At 52.7% G+C, this 18,100-nt stretch overlaps 1 protein-coding gene across 1 annotated transcript; it reads left to right on the forward strand.

Moving 5' to 3' along the window:
* Positions 1–3,645: 3,645 nt before the first annotated feature.
* Positions 3,646–11,495, forward strand: LOC102972916 (osteoclast stimulatory transmembrane protein). The gene is given in 5 exon segments (XM_042979659.1): positions 3,646–3,677; positions 4,124–4,147; positions 6,311–7,313; positions 10,236–10,795; positions 11,441–11,495. Coding segments are annotated over 5 exon segments (1,674 nt in total).
* Positions 11,496–18,100: the final 6,605 nt, after the last annotated feature.

An 18,100-nucleotide genomic window follows, 5' to 3' on the forward strand; every position in this document is an offset into this window, starting at 1 on the left:
CCCTCCTTAATGTCTTAGGCTGACTCTCTTCATTGTAATTTTTTTTTAAATTTTTTTAAAAATTATTTATTTATTTTTGAGAGAGAAAGAGAGAGAGTGCGAGTAGAAGAGGAACAGAGAGAGAGAGGGAGACACAAAATCCAAAGCAGGCTCCAGGCTCTGAGCTGTCAGCACAGAGCCCAACACGGTGCCCGAATCCATGGACGGTGAGATCATGACCTGAGCCAAAGTCGGACGCTCAACCGACTGAGCCACCCAGGTGCCCCAAGACTCTCTTCATTTTATTTATTTATTTTTAAATTTTTTGATGTTTATCATTTATTTTTGAGAGAGAGAGAGACAGACTGAGAGTGGGGGAAGGGCAGAGAGAGAGGGAGACACAGAATGTGAAGCAGGCTCCAGGCTCTGAGCTGTCAGCACAGAGCCCGACGCGGGGCTCGAACTCACGGACCATGAGAATGACCTGAGCCAAAAACGGATGCTTAACCAACTGAGCCACCCGCGTGCCCCAAGACTCTCTTCACTTTAAAACACAGATTTTTAGAAGCACCTGGGTGGCTCACTCAGTTAAGTGTCCGACTTCGGGCCAGGTCATGATCTCATGGTTCATGGGTTCAAGCCCTGAGTCGGGCTCACTGCTCTGTCAGCACAGAGCCGAGAGCCTGTTTTGGATTCTGTGTCTCCTTCTGTCTCTCTCTGCCCCTCCCCCACTTGTATTCTCTCTCTCTCTCTCTCTCTCTCTCTCTCTCTCTGTCTCTCTCAAAAATAAACATTTTTTAAAAATTTTAAAAATAAAAACACAGGTTTTTAAAACAGAGTACAAAAAAGGAAGATAATATATCCCCTTAATAAATGTTATACTGATTACATTTCGCGAGGATACTATTTGGGAGACATTAGGTTGAATAAAACATCCGATCAAAGTAAATTTCAGTTTTTTATGTGGCTACTAGAAAATGTCTCATTATATACTCGGCCCACATTCTGTTTCTGTTGGATACTATTATCTGTTTGGTAAGACTTTAGCCGCCTCCCCACATTCTCAGACCGAGGGGGTGGTGGCAACATTCTATGCCCACAGGCTGTACAACTCAACGACTCCCGTGTTCCATGGACTACTGATTCTGACTCTGGACCTGAAGGCTCACCACTTCCTCTTCCTGTTCTGTCTTATGGTTCTGAATCTTCCACCCAGAAATTCCCCCCAACAAAGCTGCTTCTATTTCTGATGATTCAGAAGACACTTCTGGATGTAGGATGTGGAGCCAGGCCAGCTTTACAGAGGCAGAAGTGACTGCCTACATGTGCTGAGAAGAGCCAAAAATATCTTCTGCCCCTTCCCCCGCTGCACCACCGAACTCCCAGATCTTACGTATTCCTCGGAGGCCTTCAGGAAATGGTCAACATGGTCCTTTAACCGATCGGCTGTCCGGTCTCAGCACACAAACTGGGCGAATGCCGGGGTCTTCCGGGATGGCTCCCCTCGGACCAGCACGATGCCCTGAAATTTCCTGTGCGAGGGGGACCCAGGCTAGGGATCCGACTTGTGGGCATCACAGAGGCCTGTATTATCAGTGAGGTCTGAGCAGCCTGGGGCTCACGGAGGCCGAGCTGTCAGCCCAGGTCTGAGAAAGCAGGGCAGGAGTATTTGGCTGTTATGCCCTGGGTGCTTTGCATACATTATTTCATTGAATCCTCAAAGAATCCTAAGAAGTAGGTAGGAGTAGTCTCACGAGAGCAGAGTCCACACAAGTTCAGAGAAGGACAGTTTTCTTGTCCAAGGTCGCACAGCACAGGAAGTGCAAAGCTGGCATTCAAGTGCAGACCGACTACCGTCAGCCCGGGGCCCCTGCAGTTCGGAGGGACCCTCAGACGGCTCCCTACGTCAGCCCCACGGAGGCTTTCTGCAGAGGTTGTGAGTCAAGAGCCCTCTTGCTGGCTTCGGCCCACGGACCTGTTAAGGTTGGTCCGCACAACGGTCTTTTCTTTTTCTTTTTTTAATGCTGGCTTTAAAAACTTGGAGACTTTTACGCCCAAAATGGGAATGACGGGCATCTTCGGAAACATTGGGAAATCTGGTCATGTTGGGCCTTTGTTCAAGGGACCGGAGCAGGGTAGAAGCTGTCCTTTCCGAAAGGGTCTACACGCGGCAGCTCACTTCTGTTTCCGTGTGTTCTGCTCTGCCCCTTAGCTGGCCGGCCTCCGCACGTGCATGTGTTTCCTGCTCCCTGCCTGCTCTGTGCGCTCCATGTTTGGTGCCCGGCCTGAGTCCCTGGAGGGGCTCGTGGTCTGGGAAGGGTGTCAGGCCCTCCGAGGGCCACAGGTGTCTCATTCACTTGTGTGACTATGAGAATGTCACTTCCCCTATCCGGGCCACAGAACAGCCCCCTTCAGACCTGAGCAAGTGGCCGAGGCAACGTGTCCTTATAAAGGAAAATGTGGGGGAGTCTGGAATACGGCTTCACTGGCCCATCCCGTGGGGGTGGAGGCCTGGGGGCGCAGGGGAGGCCTCCCTGGAGGAGGGAGCCTGCTGGCAGTGATGGAGGATAAAGACGCTGAGGGGCGAAGTGTCTGCTTCCGGGCAAGGACTGGCTCTCAGGACAGCCCAGAAGTGTATCTGCCGGACAATGTCTACAGCAGAGCACGTATACAGAGACCTCACACTTATTAAGTGCCTACTGTTTGCACTTTCGGGTGCATCTGAAGGTAACCATGAGTCTTGTGAATCCTTCCCTCCACACCAGCAGAGCAGAGTGGTCGACCAGTAGACTCTGGAGCAGGACCGTTGGGTATAGATCATGGCTCTACCCCTTCCTGGCTGAGTGGCTTGGTTAAGGGAGTTAATTCTTCGGGGCTCGTTTTCTGAACTGAAGAATGAGATAACTTACCAAAAGGGTTGTCGGAAATAAGGACTCAGGGGATTCAAACAGAACTATCGAGGAGCCTGATGCTTAGTAAGTGCTCAGTAAATGTTAACGGTTACTATTGTTGCTCCCTCTTAAGAGGAGGCAACTGAACCAGAGAGATGAGGTCACCTGCTCAAGGTCGCGCAGGTAGGGAGGGACAGAGCTGTGACTTGAAGCCAGGTGCATGTCAGGCTAAAGACAGAAGGCCAGCTGGAGAGGGGACCAGCTGAGTGGGGAGCCACTATGCTTGGAAAAGAGTCTCAGCCAAGGTGCCAGTGTCTCTGGTGGGTTCCCACCACGCAGAGTTGGGGATCGGGTCCTCTTGGGGCACACAGCTGTGGAGGGTGAGGGCAAGGCAAAGCCAAACAGGGCTCAAGTCCTGCTGTTGCCACTGCTGAGCGGTGTGGCTTCTCTGAGCCCCGGTTTCTTCCTGTGCGAGGTGAGAGCAGTTCCACCTTCCTGCTATCCGGATTACAGACATCGCTTGGAAAAGGCTCTTTCCTCCCACACCTCCTACCCACTCCCGCCTGCCAGAAGAGGAGGAAGCAGCTTGCCCGGCCCTCCGGGAGGTGGGCCCAGGCGGGGCGGGACAAGGTGACCAGGAGGGTTTAATTACAGGCCAAAAAGCAGAAGCACCAGGGTCTCCTAAGTTCTGGAGAATGCAGCTCCCCCCACTTCCTCTCCACCTGCCCATCGCTGCCTGAGCCCGCCCGCCCGGATCCACAGCTATTCAGGAAGCATGAAAACCGCCGAGCACCTCGCCAGGACCGGGTAGGTCTGGGGACCCTGGACTCTGGGACCACAGGCAAGAAAACGGCAGTCGGGCATGGCGGGTGCGGGCTTCGGCCCCAAGCTCTGCCATTCCCTGGCCGTGTGACTTTGGGTACATCTCCACCCCTCCGGACCTCGGTTTCCCCAGCTGTGAATGAGAGTCGTGATCACGACTCTCATTGTAAGAACTGACCGAGAAAACGCACGCACAGCGCTTGCCATCACGCTCGGCTCGGAGTACGCGCGCACAGCAAGCAGGTGCTCCTTGCACAGTAGGAGGAGGTTTAGTCCTAAATTGAGATGCCCTCCGGGGCTAGAGAGGCCACAATTCGTCTTCTCTAACTGCCAGTGGGTCCGTGGTGCTGCCCAGCTTGTAGCAGTTCCCGGGTTCGTCTACCCTCCCAGCCTCCCGGCCCGCTATTTTCTACCCTCTCCTTCTTCTTCAGGCCTGCCCTGCACGGCCTCGTCCGGTACGCTCTCCATCCGTGCGGACCTCGCTTTCCTGCTACCCTGAGCAAACAGAAGCAGTCACACCACAGCTGACACCCGCTGCACGCAGACACCATTCTAGACGCTTGTGGCGTATCAGGGACACCGAGGAGCCACTCGCTGCCCCGGTGGCACGGAGCTCCAGTGACAGATCACAGCCGATGCAGTACTTACTACGTTCCAGACACAGAGTGGCCCTCTGAGGTCCTACTTCACGGCACCATTTTACAGACATGAGTCCCATTGTGTATGCAAATGAGAAAACTGAGGCCCGGAGGGATTAGAAACCTTGACCAAGGTCACACGGACAGTGAGTAGTGAGGCGAGGATTTGGACCCAGGCAGTCTGGAGGCCACGCCCTTAATCATTGCTCCTTTCCGTGTCGGAGGAACTGAGATGTACGTGCCCACACTTTGCCCGTCCATTCACGGTCATCTGAGCCCGTGTCCTCTGCCTTCCCATCTGCTACATGGGATGACCACCCTGCTCTTTTCTGAGACCCGCCCTCAGATTTTGTGCTGTCGATCATACCCCCCTGCCCCCACCTGTGAGCCTCCCTTTGTCCATGCCCCCTCTTGATTGGCAAACCTGCTAGAGTCTCTCCCATCCGTGTCCCGTCCCCACCATCGGCCACGGCACCATTTCTGTGCCCCTTTATTGCAAAAACGAGTCAGAAGAGTTGTCGGGACTCGGGTCTCACATTCTTCTCTTTCCAGTCTCTCCTGGGCCCACTCTAGTTGGGTTTTGGCCCAAGGTGCCACCAAGCTACCTTTGGGCTGTCTCCAGGGACCTCCTCCACATGGCGAAATCCAATGGTCATTCCTCAGCCCTCGGCCTTGTTGACCCATCAGCAGCACCTGACCTATGTGGTCGCCCCCCTCTTCTTGGAACATTTTACTTGCTTGGCTTCCCAGACACCACATCACCTTGGCTTCTCGGCCTCCTTCTCGCCTCCAACCTGTTCACCCTGGAGTGCGAGGGCTCAGTCCTTGAGTCTCTGTGCTCCCCGCTTAACACACTGTCCTGAGGAGTCGGCTCCTGCCCCCTGGCTTCAAGTGTCATCTATAAATCAACGACTTCGTATCTCATTTATTTCCCGTCTCTGGAAACGACGCCTCGGTGTTGCAGTCGCTCAGGCATCAAACCCCATGGTCATCCTCCACTCCCTCCTCCTCCTCGCTCCCCCAGCCAATCAGACGGCCAGTTGTAGTGGTTCTTCCAGCAGAACGTACCCAGAACCCAACCTCTTTTGACTACACCTCGGCCGTCATCTTTAATGTGGGCTGGATGAGGGCGGGGACTCTTGTCCGTTTCATTCATTCCTGTTTCTCCAATGGCGAGCACACAGTAGTTGCTTGCTGAATATTTTTTTTTTAATTTAAAACATTTATTTATTATTAAGAGACAGAGAGAGACAGAGCATGAGCGGGGGAGGGGCAGAGAGAGGAGGAGACACAGAATCCGAAGCAGGCTCCAGGCCCTGAGCTGTCAGCACAGAGCCCGACGCGGGGCTCGAACTCACTGACCGCGAGATCATGACCTGAGCCGAAGTCGGACGCTTAACCGACTGAGCCACCCAGGCGCCCCTGAATAGTTTTGAATGAATAAATACAAGGACAGCAGAGTAGAAAAGTTCCTGAGTGGCCAACGGATCCACGCTCCTGCCCCTCCACATTATAGAGGAGATCCTGAGGCCCGTGGAGAAGGGATCACACAACAGGCCAGCAAGACTGTGAATTCAAGTAAAATAGTATGTCTCTCTCCCCATGTTTTTTTCCTCTTTCTTATTCTCTCTCCTCTGCACTTCTCTCTCTGCGGCTCTTTCATTCCCCGGGGCCGGGCACCCTCGCCAAACCGGAATGGTGGACACAGGCAGCCCAGACATTCACCCTCACCTCCCCAGAAACTGCACGGAAACTGGGCGCCTCCCAACAACTCCAGTGGGAATAGCCCTAGGGCAGGCTCTGACTGGTTCGAGGCGGGCGGTGGGGGTTTAGGGGTAGCCACGGGGGAAGGGTGCCGAGCCCTGTGGCTAAGGGGTGGAGCCTGTGAGCAGTCGAAGGGTTTTGTGGATCAGGGGCCTTGGGCAGACAGCCAACCCCTCGTCCTCCTGAAAGACGTCCCCCCAATTTCCTTGTGTGCAGGTGGAGGGCCTGGCACTTGGGGCTCCGCAAGGCCCTTGTCCCACTGCAGGCTGCCTGGGTCGCCTTCTCTCAGCCTGTCCCAACCAGCTGTGGCCAGCTGCTAACCCAGCTCCTCCTGTGCGGTTGCCCGGCCGTTGCTGCTGCGGGTCTGACGCACCGCTGGCTCGTGTCCTCGCTGCTTTACCCTCCGGGACCCTCAGCCACAGTGGCCACTGTCTGCGGCCTCCTGGTCTTCCTGGTCCTGGGCTTGGTGCCCCCCGCGCGCTGCCTGTTTGCACTCAGCGTCCCCACCCTGAGCACGGAGCAGGGCCGCCGCCTGCTCCTGTCCTGGAGCACCGCCACCCTGGCCGTCGCCGTGGTGCCCAACGTCTTGGCCAACGTGGGCGCGGCCGGGCAGGTGCTGAGATGTGTCACAGAGGGCTCCCTGGAAAGCCTGCTCAACACCACTCACCGGCTGCACACAGCGTCCGGGGCTCTGGGCCCCGCTGGCCAAGCAGGCGGCCGGGGCTTGACCCTCCAGGCCCAGGGCAACGGCTCTGTATTCCTGCTTCACATGCTCAGGGTCACTCAGCAGGTGCTGGAGGACTTCTCTGGTCTGGAGTCCCTGGTCCGGGCGGCCGTGCTGGGGACCCAGCAGGTGGTCGCGGGGCTCTTGGTGCTGGGCCTCCTCGTGGACTCCGGCTGGTACCTCCACCGCTACCTGACGGACCTGCGGTTTGACAATATCTACGCCACACGACAACTGGCTTCGCAGCTGGCCGAGGCCCAGGCCACACACCTGGTGGCCTCCCCCCCAGCCTGGCTGCTCTGGGCCGCCCGGCCGAGGCTGTCCCAGGGGGAGCTGCTGAGCTGTCTCCTGAGGCTGGGACTGCTCACCCTGCCCCTGATGGCCACAGCTGTGATGGTGGCTACAGACCACGTGGCCTTTCTCCTGGCTCAGGCAGCCGTGGACTGGGCGCAGAAACTGCCTGCCGTGCCCACCACGCTCACGGTCAAGTATGATGTAAGTAGGGTGATGGGAAGAGAGGACTAGAGTCCTCTAGGAAGCCCCCTCGGAAGGGCTAGGGTGTGTTAACCATTTGATCTGCAACTGAATTTTATTTGCCTTCGAGTCCCAGCCCTTGGAGAAGCTACGGGAACCTGGGGCATTCACAGGCTCCTGTAAGTCCCACCGCAGCCTGATGCGCTGGGTTCTATTTTCACCCCGAGTACAGGAGAGGACACAGATACCCAGAGGCTTTAAAATAATTCGATGCTTGGGGCGCCTGGGTGGCTCAGTCGGTTGAGCGTCCGACTTCGGCTCAGGTCACGATCTCTCAGTCCGTGAGTTCGAGCCCCGCATCGGCTCTGTGCTGACAGCTCGGAGCCCGGAGGCTGCTTCGGATTCTGTGTCTCCCTCTTTCTCTGACCCTCCCCTGTTCATGCTCTCTCTCTCTGTGTCTCAAAAATAAATAAAATGTTAAAAAAAATTTAAAAAAAAATTAATTCGATGCCCAAGGTCACTCTTTTCTTACGTGGCAGCAAGTCTTAGTCTCTTTTTCCTCACTTGTACAAAGTGGATCAGTCCCCCTCACCCCACAAGGTTATTGTGAGTCTTAACAAGTGGTAGTTTGTAAAAGTACCCAGGAGCTCCAGGCCACACAGGAGGGGGTTGATAAATAGCGGCTATCATTAAAAGCTGACATCTGTATATATCAGACTGTATATATTGAATGATCTAGGCCAGGAGTCCGCCAACTACGGCCCGCGGGCCAAACTCTGCTGGCTTCCTGTTTTTGTAAATTAAGTTTTATTGGAACATAACCATGCCATTTGTTTACGTGTTTGCTGTGGCTTTTCAACAAAGTTGATAGTTGAATCAAGGACTGTATGATCTGTGTATGATCTAAAATAGTTACCATTTTAATAGTGACATATAAAATATTTACCATCTGTGTTCCATTGGATATATTTATTATCCGATCAAGATTTGTGGTTTTCAATCTTTTGCCAAAAATCTTTTTTTTTTTTTTAATGATGAGATCTCACACAAAACTCCACTGCATAAAACCAAAGTTCAGACTCTGAGTGAATAATATTAATGGCTAATATTTAGTAAGTACTTTTTATATCCTAAGAAAGTGCTTTCTCAAACTGCATGAAATCAATTTAATCAACTTGGGAGGTTATGGCCACTTTTTTTTTAATGAAATCAAATAGACTAGAAATTTATGAGAGTATATTGTAAAGGATAAGGTTAAGGTTTTGTTTTTATGACATTTTTCTCTGATCACAATACAATCTGTGCTTGGAAGGTGCTGTGAAACGCGTTTCATATGGGAAGGGGGGGTCACAGTAAAGAAATGTATCAGGCATTGTCCCCAGGGTGGCACCTGATTTACCTTATTTCATCAAATCCAAGATGTCATTGATTGCAAATCACATGATCATTTTTATGTGTCATTAGGAAAGAAAATGCTGCCAATCAAACCAAGACGCAATGCCTTCTTATCATTTAGAAGTAAAAAATATATACTTCTTATTTATTTTGAGAGAGAGGGAGAGTGGGGGTGGGGCAGAGAGAGACAGAATCCCAAGCTCGATCCCAAGAACCATGAGATCGTGACCTGAGCTGAAAAGAGTCGGATGCTTAACCGACTGAGCCACTCAGGCGCCTCTTATCATTCAGAATTTTAATTGTATTCATATAAAATAGTTCACTTCTCATTTCACATAGACTTATCTTATCTTTCTCAGGTATGGAAAAAAAGAAAAACGGTGGATTCGTTTTGTGATGTTTTCCTAAAACGTCCTTCCATTCAAGCCTGACTCCTCTGAATGGCTCTGCTTGAGTTCTCAGAGTCTGTGGGTTTTCACCCAATATTACCGGCCTCTGTGCCTTCGAGAGCTGGTGATGCCCCACTATCATTTCCAGCATTTTCCTCCAAGCTGCAGACGCCCACTCTGCAAGCTTTCTTGCTGGCACCCTCTGGCCCTCTCACAAAGCGTGAAATGGCACAACTGTGGAATGGGGTTACAAATCCCATTGCTTGAAAGACACATCTTGATCTCAAAGAGGTTAAAATGTGGGGGGAGAGATGAATCCCCAAACCGACGAAATGTGATAGCTCACTGTGCCTGGCCGAGAAGTTGGCCCTGGGCAGACCAGGATCCAACCCAAGAAGTCTGGCTCCAAAGGTCAGATGGTTAACCTCTGACCTCCCTGCCTCCCCCTGCTGTGCTCCAACATACCCCAAGGGAATTGTAGAGCTTAGGAATAGGCTCAGGGTGTTGGCACTCCCCTTGGCTGGGACTGATTCCCGGGCTGGCCACATGTAACACTAGGGGACCTTAGATTTCCCATCTTTTGTCTTTTTTTTTTTTTTTAGTGTTTATTTATTTTTTAAAGACAGAGCACGAGTGGGGGAGGGGCAGAGAGAGAGCGAGACACAGAATCCGAAGCAGGCTCCAGGCTAGGAGCCCTCAGCACAGAGCCCGATGCGGGGCTCGAACCCACAAACCCGGAGATCATGACCTGAGCCGAAGTGGACGCCCAACTGTCTGAGTCACCCGGGCGCCCCAGGGTTCCCATCTTTTCAGCAAGGCTCGTTCTGGGCTCAAGCTCATAGGATTGCCCATATTTGATGAAAAAGACGTCTAAAATATTCACTAAAGGGCTTAGCAAAGAGTAAATGACCAAAGCACCCATTTGTTTTCTTTAAAGTATTCTGCTCAGAAAGTAATAATGAAAACAGCATTTGTACGGTGCTTTTTGTTTGTCAAAAAGCCTGCCTCAGACTCCCCACCTCATCTGGCCCTCCTCCACCCCCAGGAGGCTGCCTTAGTTCTGCGCCCATTTTGCAGATGAGGACAAGCCTGCACGAGTGGCGGGAGACAGGGGATGGCTGGAGCGTCTGTTGACTTGGCCTTTTTCTCCTCTTTCAAGGCCACGTACACGGTCCTGGGTTTCGTCCCCTTTCTCTTCAACCAGCCGCCTCCGGAGAGCCCCTTCCTCTCTGCTCACAGGTCCTTCCAGTGGGAGCTCCGCCTCACCTCCCAGGGCTGCCGGCTGCTGCCCGCCCGGCGCCCCCACGCGGCCGCCCCCCTGGCTGCCGGCGCCCTGCAGTTGGCGGCCTGCGCCACCGTCCTGCTGGAGACCTACGCCCGGCGCCTGCGGCACACCGTCGCCGCTTCCTTCTTCTCGGCCCAGGAGGCCAGGAGGGCCCGCCACCTTCACGCCCGGCTCCAGCGCAGATACGACAGGCGCCCAGGCCAGCAGCTGCCCCCGGAGACCCCCTCCTGCTTCTGACACCCGGGCCTGCCAGCACCCGGCCCGGCATGTAAGGCAGAGGGGAAGCAGCGCGGGAGCCGCACAGACCTTGGTCCTTGCTGTGTGACCTTGGGTGGATTGCTTCGCCTCTCTGAGCCTCAGTTTCTATGCCTGCATAATGACTGCATAATAATAACCCATGTGACCTACTTTCCACGGAGGGGGGGCGGGGGAATGTGGGAAGGGAGGAATTCGATACTGGGGCGTAAAAAGGCCTCGAGAAGCAGTAAAGCATTCTGCACAGTGACCCACGAGGAAGTGCAGAGACAGCCCCAGGTTCCTCCAGACCAGCTGGGGATCAGTGAAGGCTCTCACCTGCATCAGGGGCCTCCGACTGGCAGATGGAAACTTTGCCTAGCGAGATGTGCCCAAATGCTCCCGGAACTTATTGATATGTCCCCCGAATCTTCTGAGGTTTAGCAGCCTAACATTTTCTTGATTTTCTAAATGAAGTATTTATTAAATCCTAAATTAGATTATGTTACTCCTTTGTTTCAAAATCCTTTGGGGATTTCCCGACCAGGCTTGCCAGCGTTTAGCAAATAAAAATACATGATACCTGGGTCCATTTGAATTTCAGACAAATAACAAATACGGGTTTAGTGTAAGTACGTCCTTGGGACTTTCTTCTACTGAACATACTTGTACTAAGCCTGCATTTGCTGCTTATCTGAAATTCAAATTGAACCGAGTTATCCATATTTTATCTGGCAACTGTATCCCCATCCAGGTTCTAGTAAACCCCCAGCTCCCTCCCCTGTGGGCTTGGTATTATTCCCTGTTTTCCCCTCCAGGTCATTCTCTGCCCTTCTCTTTCCCAGGAATCAAAACTCCGTGAATTGCATCACCCCGGCTCCCTTGGCCTCTGACTTCTAGTCGGGCTCAGCCAGTGGGAGTCACTGGCAGGCCATCCAGAGGGAGAGAGGAGAGAGATGTCAGGGTATTCATTCCTGCAGCCCTCTGGGCTGTTTGGCAGGGACGGCATTCCATTACCAGCAGCCACAGCTCCTGTCTGGCTTGGGGGGGCCCCCTCGTCGGTGGCCAGAGATCCCCCTGGGTTCTGAAGGGGCACAGCTTCCAGGGTTGCTGGTTTCTGAAGGCCTCGCCATCCTTCTTCCCTTTACCAAGTCCCCGCCTCTGTACCTTCCTCAAACTCTCTTTAGTTTCTCCCTTTGAGACCACCGACCCTTTCCTGCCAGGAAATTGATGTGCCCTGGGTCACAAAGCCCTGCTCAAGCCAGCCTCTCCCTCCCTCCCTCTGCCCCCCCGCTGCCTGGACTTCAGCTCCTCAGACACACCAGGCTGGCTTGCACCTCAGGGCAATGCCCTTGCTGTTCCCAAATCCTGGAACACGCTTCCTTCACGTCTTGGCATGGACCGTTTCTTTGCATCCTTTGGGGGTTGGCTCAAACGTCACCTCCTCGGGAAAGCCCTCCCTGACCACTCTACCTAATATTGCCTTATCCCAGCCAGTTTCACTCCATCACGGGAGTGGGCGCTTGCTCATCTGTGAGCCAATTCTGGCCTGCTGCCTTGTTTCGTGACCAGAATTTTATTGGAACATTGCCACACCCATTAGTTTGAGTACTGTCTCTGGCTGCTTCTGCTCTGATGGCAGATTTGAGCAGTCGAGATGGGGACTGCGTGGCTCACAAAGTCGGAAATACGTACTATCTGGCTCTTTAACTAAAAGGTTTGCTGACCCCTGATCTATCATATCAAATTGTTTCCTCTTCTCCATAAATACCCTCATCGATATTCTTTACTATCTTACGTATCCATTTAGAGATTTAGCTACTTCCTTGTTTGTTCCTTGCCGTGTGTTTCATGTCGCCCCGCAAGAGTGTAAACACCGTACGATGTGTCTGGTCCTCCACGGTATTTCCAGTTCCTAACGCAGTGCCTGGTGCAGAGTAAGCACTCGGTAAAAATCAGTTCAACGACCAGGTATCTGGAGGTGGGACTGCGCCGCCCCCTCTGGTCTCAGCTCCTTTTCCTGAAGATTTGGGGCTTGCAGCAGGGAATGGTCAGGCCCTGGAGGCAGCCCGCGTTGCACCAAAATTTGTGGCCAAAGGGGAAATGGACAGAGCAGTTGAGAAAGAGTTCCCCAGGCAAGTGTTTGGACTTAAACAGCCAGCGTGCGCTGTGAGTCACCAACCGGGGTTAGCTGAGCCCCACTCTTGCCATTTTGCCACCCACTCCCCAAAGGGAGTTGTGCTCATCACCGAGGGCCATCGTTGGCCTCACGCGACACCCTGCCTCACCGCAGCTCCGTTCCCACAAAGCTGCCTCGTGGCTTATTTAGGCAGTGGCTCACCCACACGTTTTTTTTTTTTTTTAAATTGCACAACTAATCCGTGAATCCTCGTCCTTACAAAAATTAGAGCGGTACAGATAATAATAGCTAGAGTCTGTTGGGTGCTTATGATGTGCTGGGAGCGTGCACAGAGATGCCCACAATCCGCTCTCGCGAGTCGGCGTGGGCGGGCTCTAACATGCCGTTAGATGCGCCCCAAACTCTGTGAAAAGCTTGGTGTACATAACCTTATTTAAACCTCACAAAAGTATATGAGATAGATGGTATTATTCTTATCCTTCTTTTAGAGGTGGAGAAACCACATTCAGAAAGGTTTGGTGTTTTGCACAAAGTCACACAGCTAGTAAGCTGCAGAGACAGAATTTAAATACAGGTAGTCTGGCTTCCAGAGCCCCCCTTCTATACCAAAAGCTCTCTGAGGCAGGCAAAGGGGTCATCATTATGCCCATTTTACAGATAAGAAACCTGAGGTTCAGAGAGGATTATGGGATTTTCCCCGAGTCATAAATGCTAATGTTGACCTTTCTCCTACCCAGGGAAGAATCCAAACTTCAAAGAGGAGAGTTGAGGAAGGGGGAGTGCTAATTTCCCTTGACCCCAGCAGTGGGGAGCCCTGGGGTCTCAGGGTTGGAAACTTGGCAACATCAGAAGCCCTCTGCTGGCTGCCACAGGCCCAGCTTTGGGGATGCGCAGCCAAGAGGGAAAGGTTCCAGGTGAGAAGTTCAAGTCCCCTGCTGCTCCCTCTCACTGCCCACCTGGAAATGTCCACGTGACCCTGGAAATGAGTTCGAGCGCTGACTTCCAATCCCCACTCTGGCACTTGCTGGCTCCATTATTAAGAGGAAGGAAAAGAAAACCAAAATATCTCTACACTGGGAGACAGAGTCCCTGACCTCTAATCTCTTCAGTTAACACCCACCTTGTTGTAGGGTAGGTGTTCTTGGTTATTTACGGCTGTGAAGCAAACTACCCCCAAAGCTAGGGACCTAAAACAAAGATCTATTATTAGCTCACAAAGTCCTGTGGGTTAACTGCACTCTCGCTTATGGTTTCTTGCATGGGTGCAGGTGGAGGGGGACAGGGGCTGGGGCCATTTCCAATGGCCTCTGCACTCATTGTCTGGGGCCACGGGGCTCCTTAGGTGTCCTGGACAGAGCATCCTTGAACATCTTACCGGAAAATTGGGGCTCTGGGGGGCCAGAAGCAGCACCTGCCAGGCCAGTTAGGAGCCGCGCTGGAATCGGCCAGCATCGCTTCTACCAAAAGAATCCCAGACCAGAGGGAGTGAAGAAATGGACCCTGCCTCTTGACTCTTGCAAAAGAGTACGTGGGACACCTCCCTGCGGCACCCTTGGAAAACCCAGTCCCCTACTGCGGAGCAGGGGAAGCCAGGGGACCCCTCTGGCTTTCAAAGAGCAGAAGCTTTCCTCAATTCGGCTGGTAAGGACTGTCGGGGGGGGGGGGGGAGGCTGTCTATCCACTTGCATTCTCCAGATGCTACTCCGGGCAAAAAGGGAAGGACAAATGGCGATAATCTCTGTAACATGGCAATGTTATTTTGAGTCAGCCAGAGACACGTGCAAATCTCAGCTCTCATGGGGTGATTCTGAGACACCCCATCGCCTCTTCGGGCCCCTGTCTCTTCACTCGCCGTCTGAAGGAAGCCAAGGTGGTGGAAGCAGTCTGGGAAGCTGCAGGACCACAGACCCACGCCGGGCCCCGAGGCGGGGGCTTCCTCAGGCAGCGAAAACCGAGACAGGAAAAGGGTTTCCTCTTGGTCACAGCACTGCCACCATCTGGCGGCAGAGGGCGCCCGTGCACACGGCCAACGCGTGCCCCGCGGGCGGCGGCCACGGGGGTTCCCAGGCACCTGGGGGCAACGTCACCCAGCCTGCTTCCTCTGTAGGTGCTTGGAGCAGACCTCGTCTGGGAGCTCTTCCCTGACACTGGCGTGGATGGGTGCTCCCCATTTCTTTCACCCAAGGTGGGAAGCACAGGAGGTGAGAAAGCAGCGTAGAGCATGAAATTTAAGGAGGCATGCACTGAGGGTCACGTGTCTGTAGGATCTGTCTCTCTCCGTCTCTGTCTCTTTCCCTCTCTCCCTCCCCCTCCCTCTAGAACTGGTTACAGAAGATTACAACCTTCCCAGAAGCCCCCCCACCAGCAGCCATTCATGACTCACTAACTAGAATTAGCCACTTGTGCATTCCAGCCCAGTCACTGGTGAAGGGTTGGGATTACCAAGACTGGGTGAGATGTTTTTCACATGGTGGGTCACCAACTGTGGATCAGGAACCAGGTTAGCAGATTGTAACCAGTATTTCTTTAAAAAAAAAAATGAAATAGACTAGGAAAAACCAGCATACATTGCTATAGCAAGCATAAGCATAATTTTGTAGACCTTGTTTCACTGTGTGTGTGTGTGTGTGTGTGTGTGTGTGTGTGCTGGGATGCTATATGAAATGTATTTTTTTGTGTGTGGGTACTGGGAGAAAAAGAAAACTGGTGTCTTACATTAATTGTTTGGAATGGGGTTGGTGATGAGCCAGAATGACCTTTCCAGTGGCTCTGCTGACGTGTCACTTTCTTGGGGACGCATTCCCTGAATCCTGTACCCAAGCCTCACTGCAGACTAGACATGGCACTCCAACACACATTGTCATAATAGCTTCAAAACTCTTACGGTGGGGCGCCTGGGTGGCTCAGTCGGTTAAGCATCCGACTTCGGCTCCGGTCATGATCTCACGGTTCGTGGGTCCGAGCCCCGCGTCGGGCTCTGTGCTGACAGCTCGGAGCCTGGAGCCTGCTTCGCATTCTGTGTCTCGCTTCACCACTTCACCTCAGTTTCCCCATCTGCAAAATGGGAGCGGTCGTGCCCACTCTGCCTAATTCCCAGAGCTGACCATTCATCCCAGTGACCCAGATCAGTCCCTAACTCAAAACCAGTGAACATGTGTTCAGTTATTGAATGGGTTTCCCTTCCCATGGCGATAGTCTTTACTTCCTGAAAATTGGCGATAGCCCGATTCACACGAGTCCTGCTACTATCTATTGCGATGTAGCAACCACCCTGAACTTAGTGGCATAAACCAACAACCCATGTAATAATGCTCATGGATTGGGTTAAGAATCTGAACAGGACAGTGGGGATGGCTCGTCTTCGCTCCGTGATGTCTTGGGCCTCAGCTGGCGTGACTCAAAGGGCCGGAGGCTGGAATCTGGGGGCTTCACTGACATGTCTGAAGTCTGAGCTGGGATGTCCCATCTGGACTGTTGACCAAAGTACCTATAGGTGGCTGCTTCTGTGGCTTGGACCTCTCATAGCATCTGGGTTCTGAGAAGGAGCATCCCAAGAGCAAGCATCCAGGAACAAGTGTTTCAGGAGAATCAAGCGGAAGCCGGTGGCTTTTTATGACCTATTCTCAAAGTCACATAGCACTGCTTACGTCATGCCCTATCTGTTGAAGAAGTCCCAAGTCCACCTAGATCCGAGGGAAGGGAACATAAACCCTAACTCTCATGGAAGCAATGACAAACAATCTGGATGATTATGAAAGACCTCTACAATGGGGGGCCCCTGGGTGGCTCAGTTGGCTAAGTGTCTGACTTTTGGTCTCAACTCGGGTCATGATCTCACAGTTTGTGAGATGGAGCCCTGCTTCGGGCTCCACACTGACAGCACAGAACCTGCTTGGGATTCTCTCTCTCCTTCTTTCTCTGCCCCTCCCCATCCCCACATAAATAAGTAAACTTTAAAAGCTTATTTCTAAAAATAAAAAACAAAACACCTCTACAATGTGTCTAGGCCCATAGCAGTATTTGTTGAATGACTGAGTGAATGGAGCCTCTATTTCCCCATCGGTTGGCATGACCTTCGCTCCCACCCTAGGAACCACATGCCCACGACTGGGGGCATCTGGGCTGGGCACTGAGCTGAGGAAATCGTGTACAAAGTACAAAGGCTCCAAGGCAGGAAGGTGCTTTCCACGGCTGCGGTCAGAAATCACCACAGACTGAGGGGCTTAAAGTAACAGAAGCTTATTCTCTCACAGTTTTTGGAGGCTGGAAATCTGCAGTCTAGGTGTCAATGAGGCCATGCTCCCTCTGAAGGGTCAAGGGAAGAATCTTTCCTTGGCTCTCCTAGCTACTTCCTTGGCTTGTAGCCGTAGTGCCCGAAGAAGACCTCGTACATTGGATTTAGGACCACCCTGGTCCAGGATGACCTCATCTTAACTAATTATACGTGCAAAGACCCGATTGCCAAATAAGGGCACGTTCTGGGGTGCTGGGTAGACATGACCTTTGGGGGGACACTGTTCAACCATCACACCTGATAAGCTGGATAGAAATATAGAGGCTCTGGCTGAGTAAGAGGGAGAGGTGGGGAGGTGTTGCTTCGCGCAGGGCACTCTAGGGCTCACAGAAGGAGTTTGGGCTCATTTTAAGTGCAAAAGGATGCCGTTGAAGGGTGTAAGCAGGGGAATGGCTTACATTTTTGAGAGATCACTTGATTCTGTATGACGAGGCTGTAGAGCGAGGGGCAAGAACGTAGTGGAGGTCCACTATGGGAATTGGGATGGGTCCACAATGGCAGTTGTCCCACCAAGAGGTTAGAGACGGAGGAAAGTGCTGGAAGAGGACGTGATGGTGAAAGGTGGATTAATGTGAGGGGTGTTTTGGAGGTAGAATCGAGGGATTTGCTTACGTATTGGATGTCAGCAGTGAGGGAGAGAGAGAAATAATTCCTGAATATTTGGTTTCAGCGACTGGCGCCGTCACTAAGATGCCTTTACTAAGATGAAGAGGACTGGAGATGGACAAGGTAGGGCGCGGGAAAATGAAGAGTTCCGCTTGAGATGTACTTAGTTCATTGTCAGGTACTGCCCTTTGCTGCCAGCAACTGAACAGCTCAGTTAGGCAGGAGAGAGAACTGAGCTGGCAGACTTAGAGGGCAAGAAGCCCAAGGAACCACTTGCATTTAATAGGGCTAAAAGGATTGCTCTGGACCGCAGCCAGGGAGGACTGCCACTCTCTGGACTGGGAAGGAGGAACCCTGGGCTTCACTGGCACTTGGTACCCTGGAAAGAGCTGGGTAAGGGACCGCTGGGGTTGGGGTGGGGACAAGGGGAGTGGGGTCCTGCTTCCTGCTTGGCCCCCGCCTGCA

Source organism: Panthera tigris, chromosome A3, assembly GCF_018350195.1.
Source record: "Panthera tigris isolate Pti1 chromosome A3, P.tigris_Pti1_mat1.1, whole genome shotgun sequence".
Lineage (NCBI taxonomy): Eukaryota > Metazoa > Chordata > Mammalia > Carnivora > Felidae > Panthera > Panthera tigris.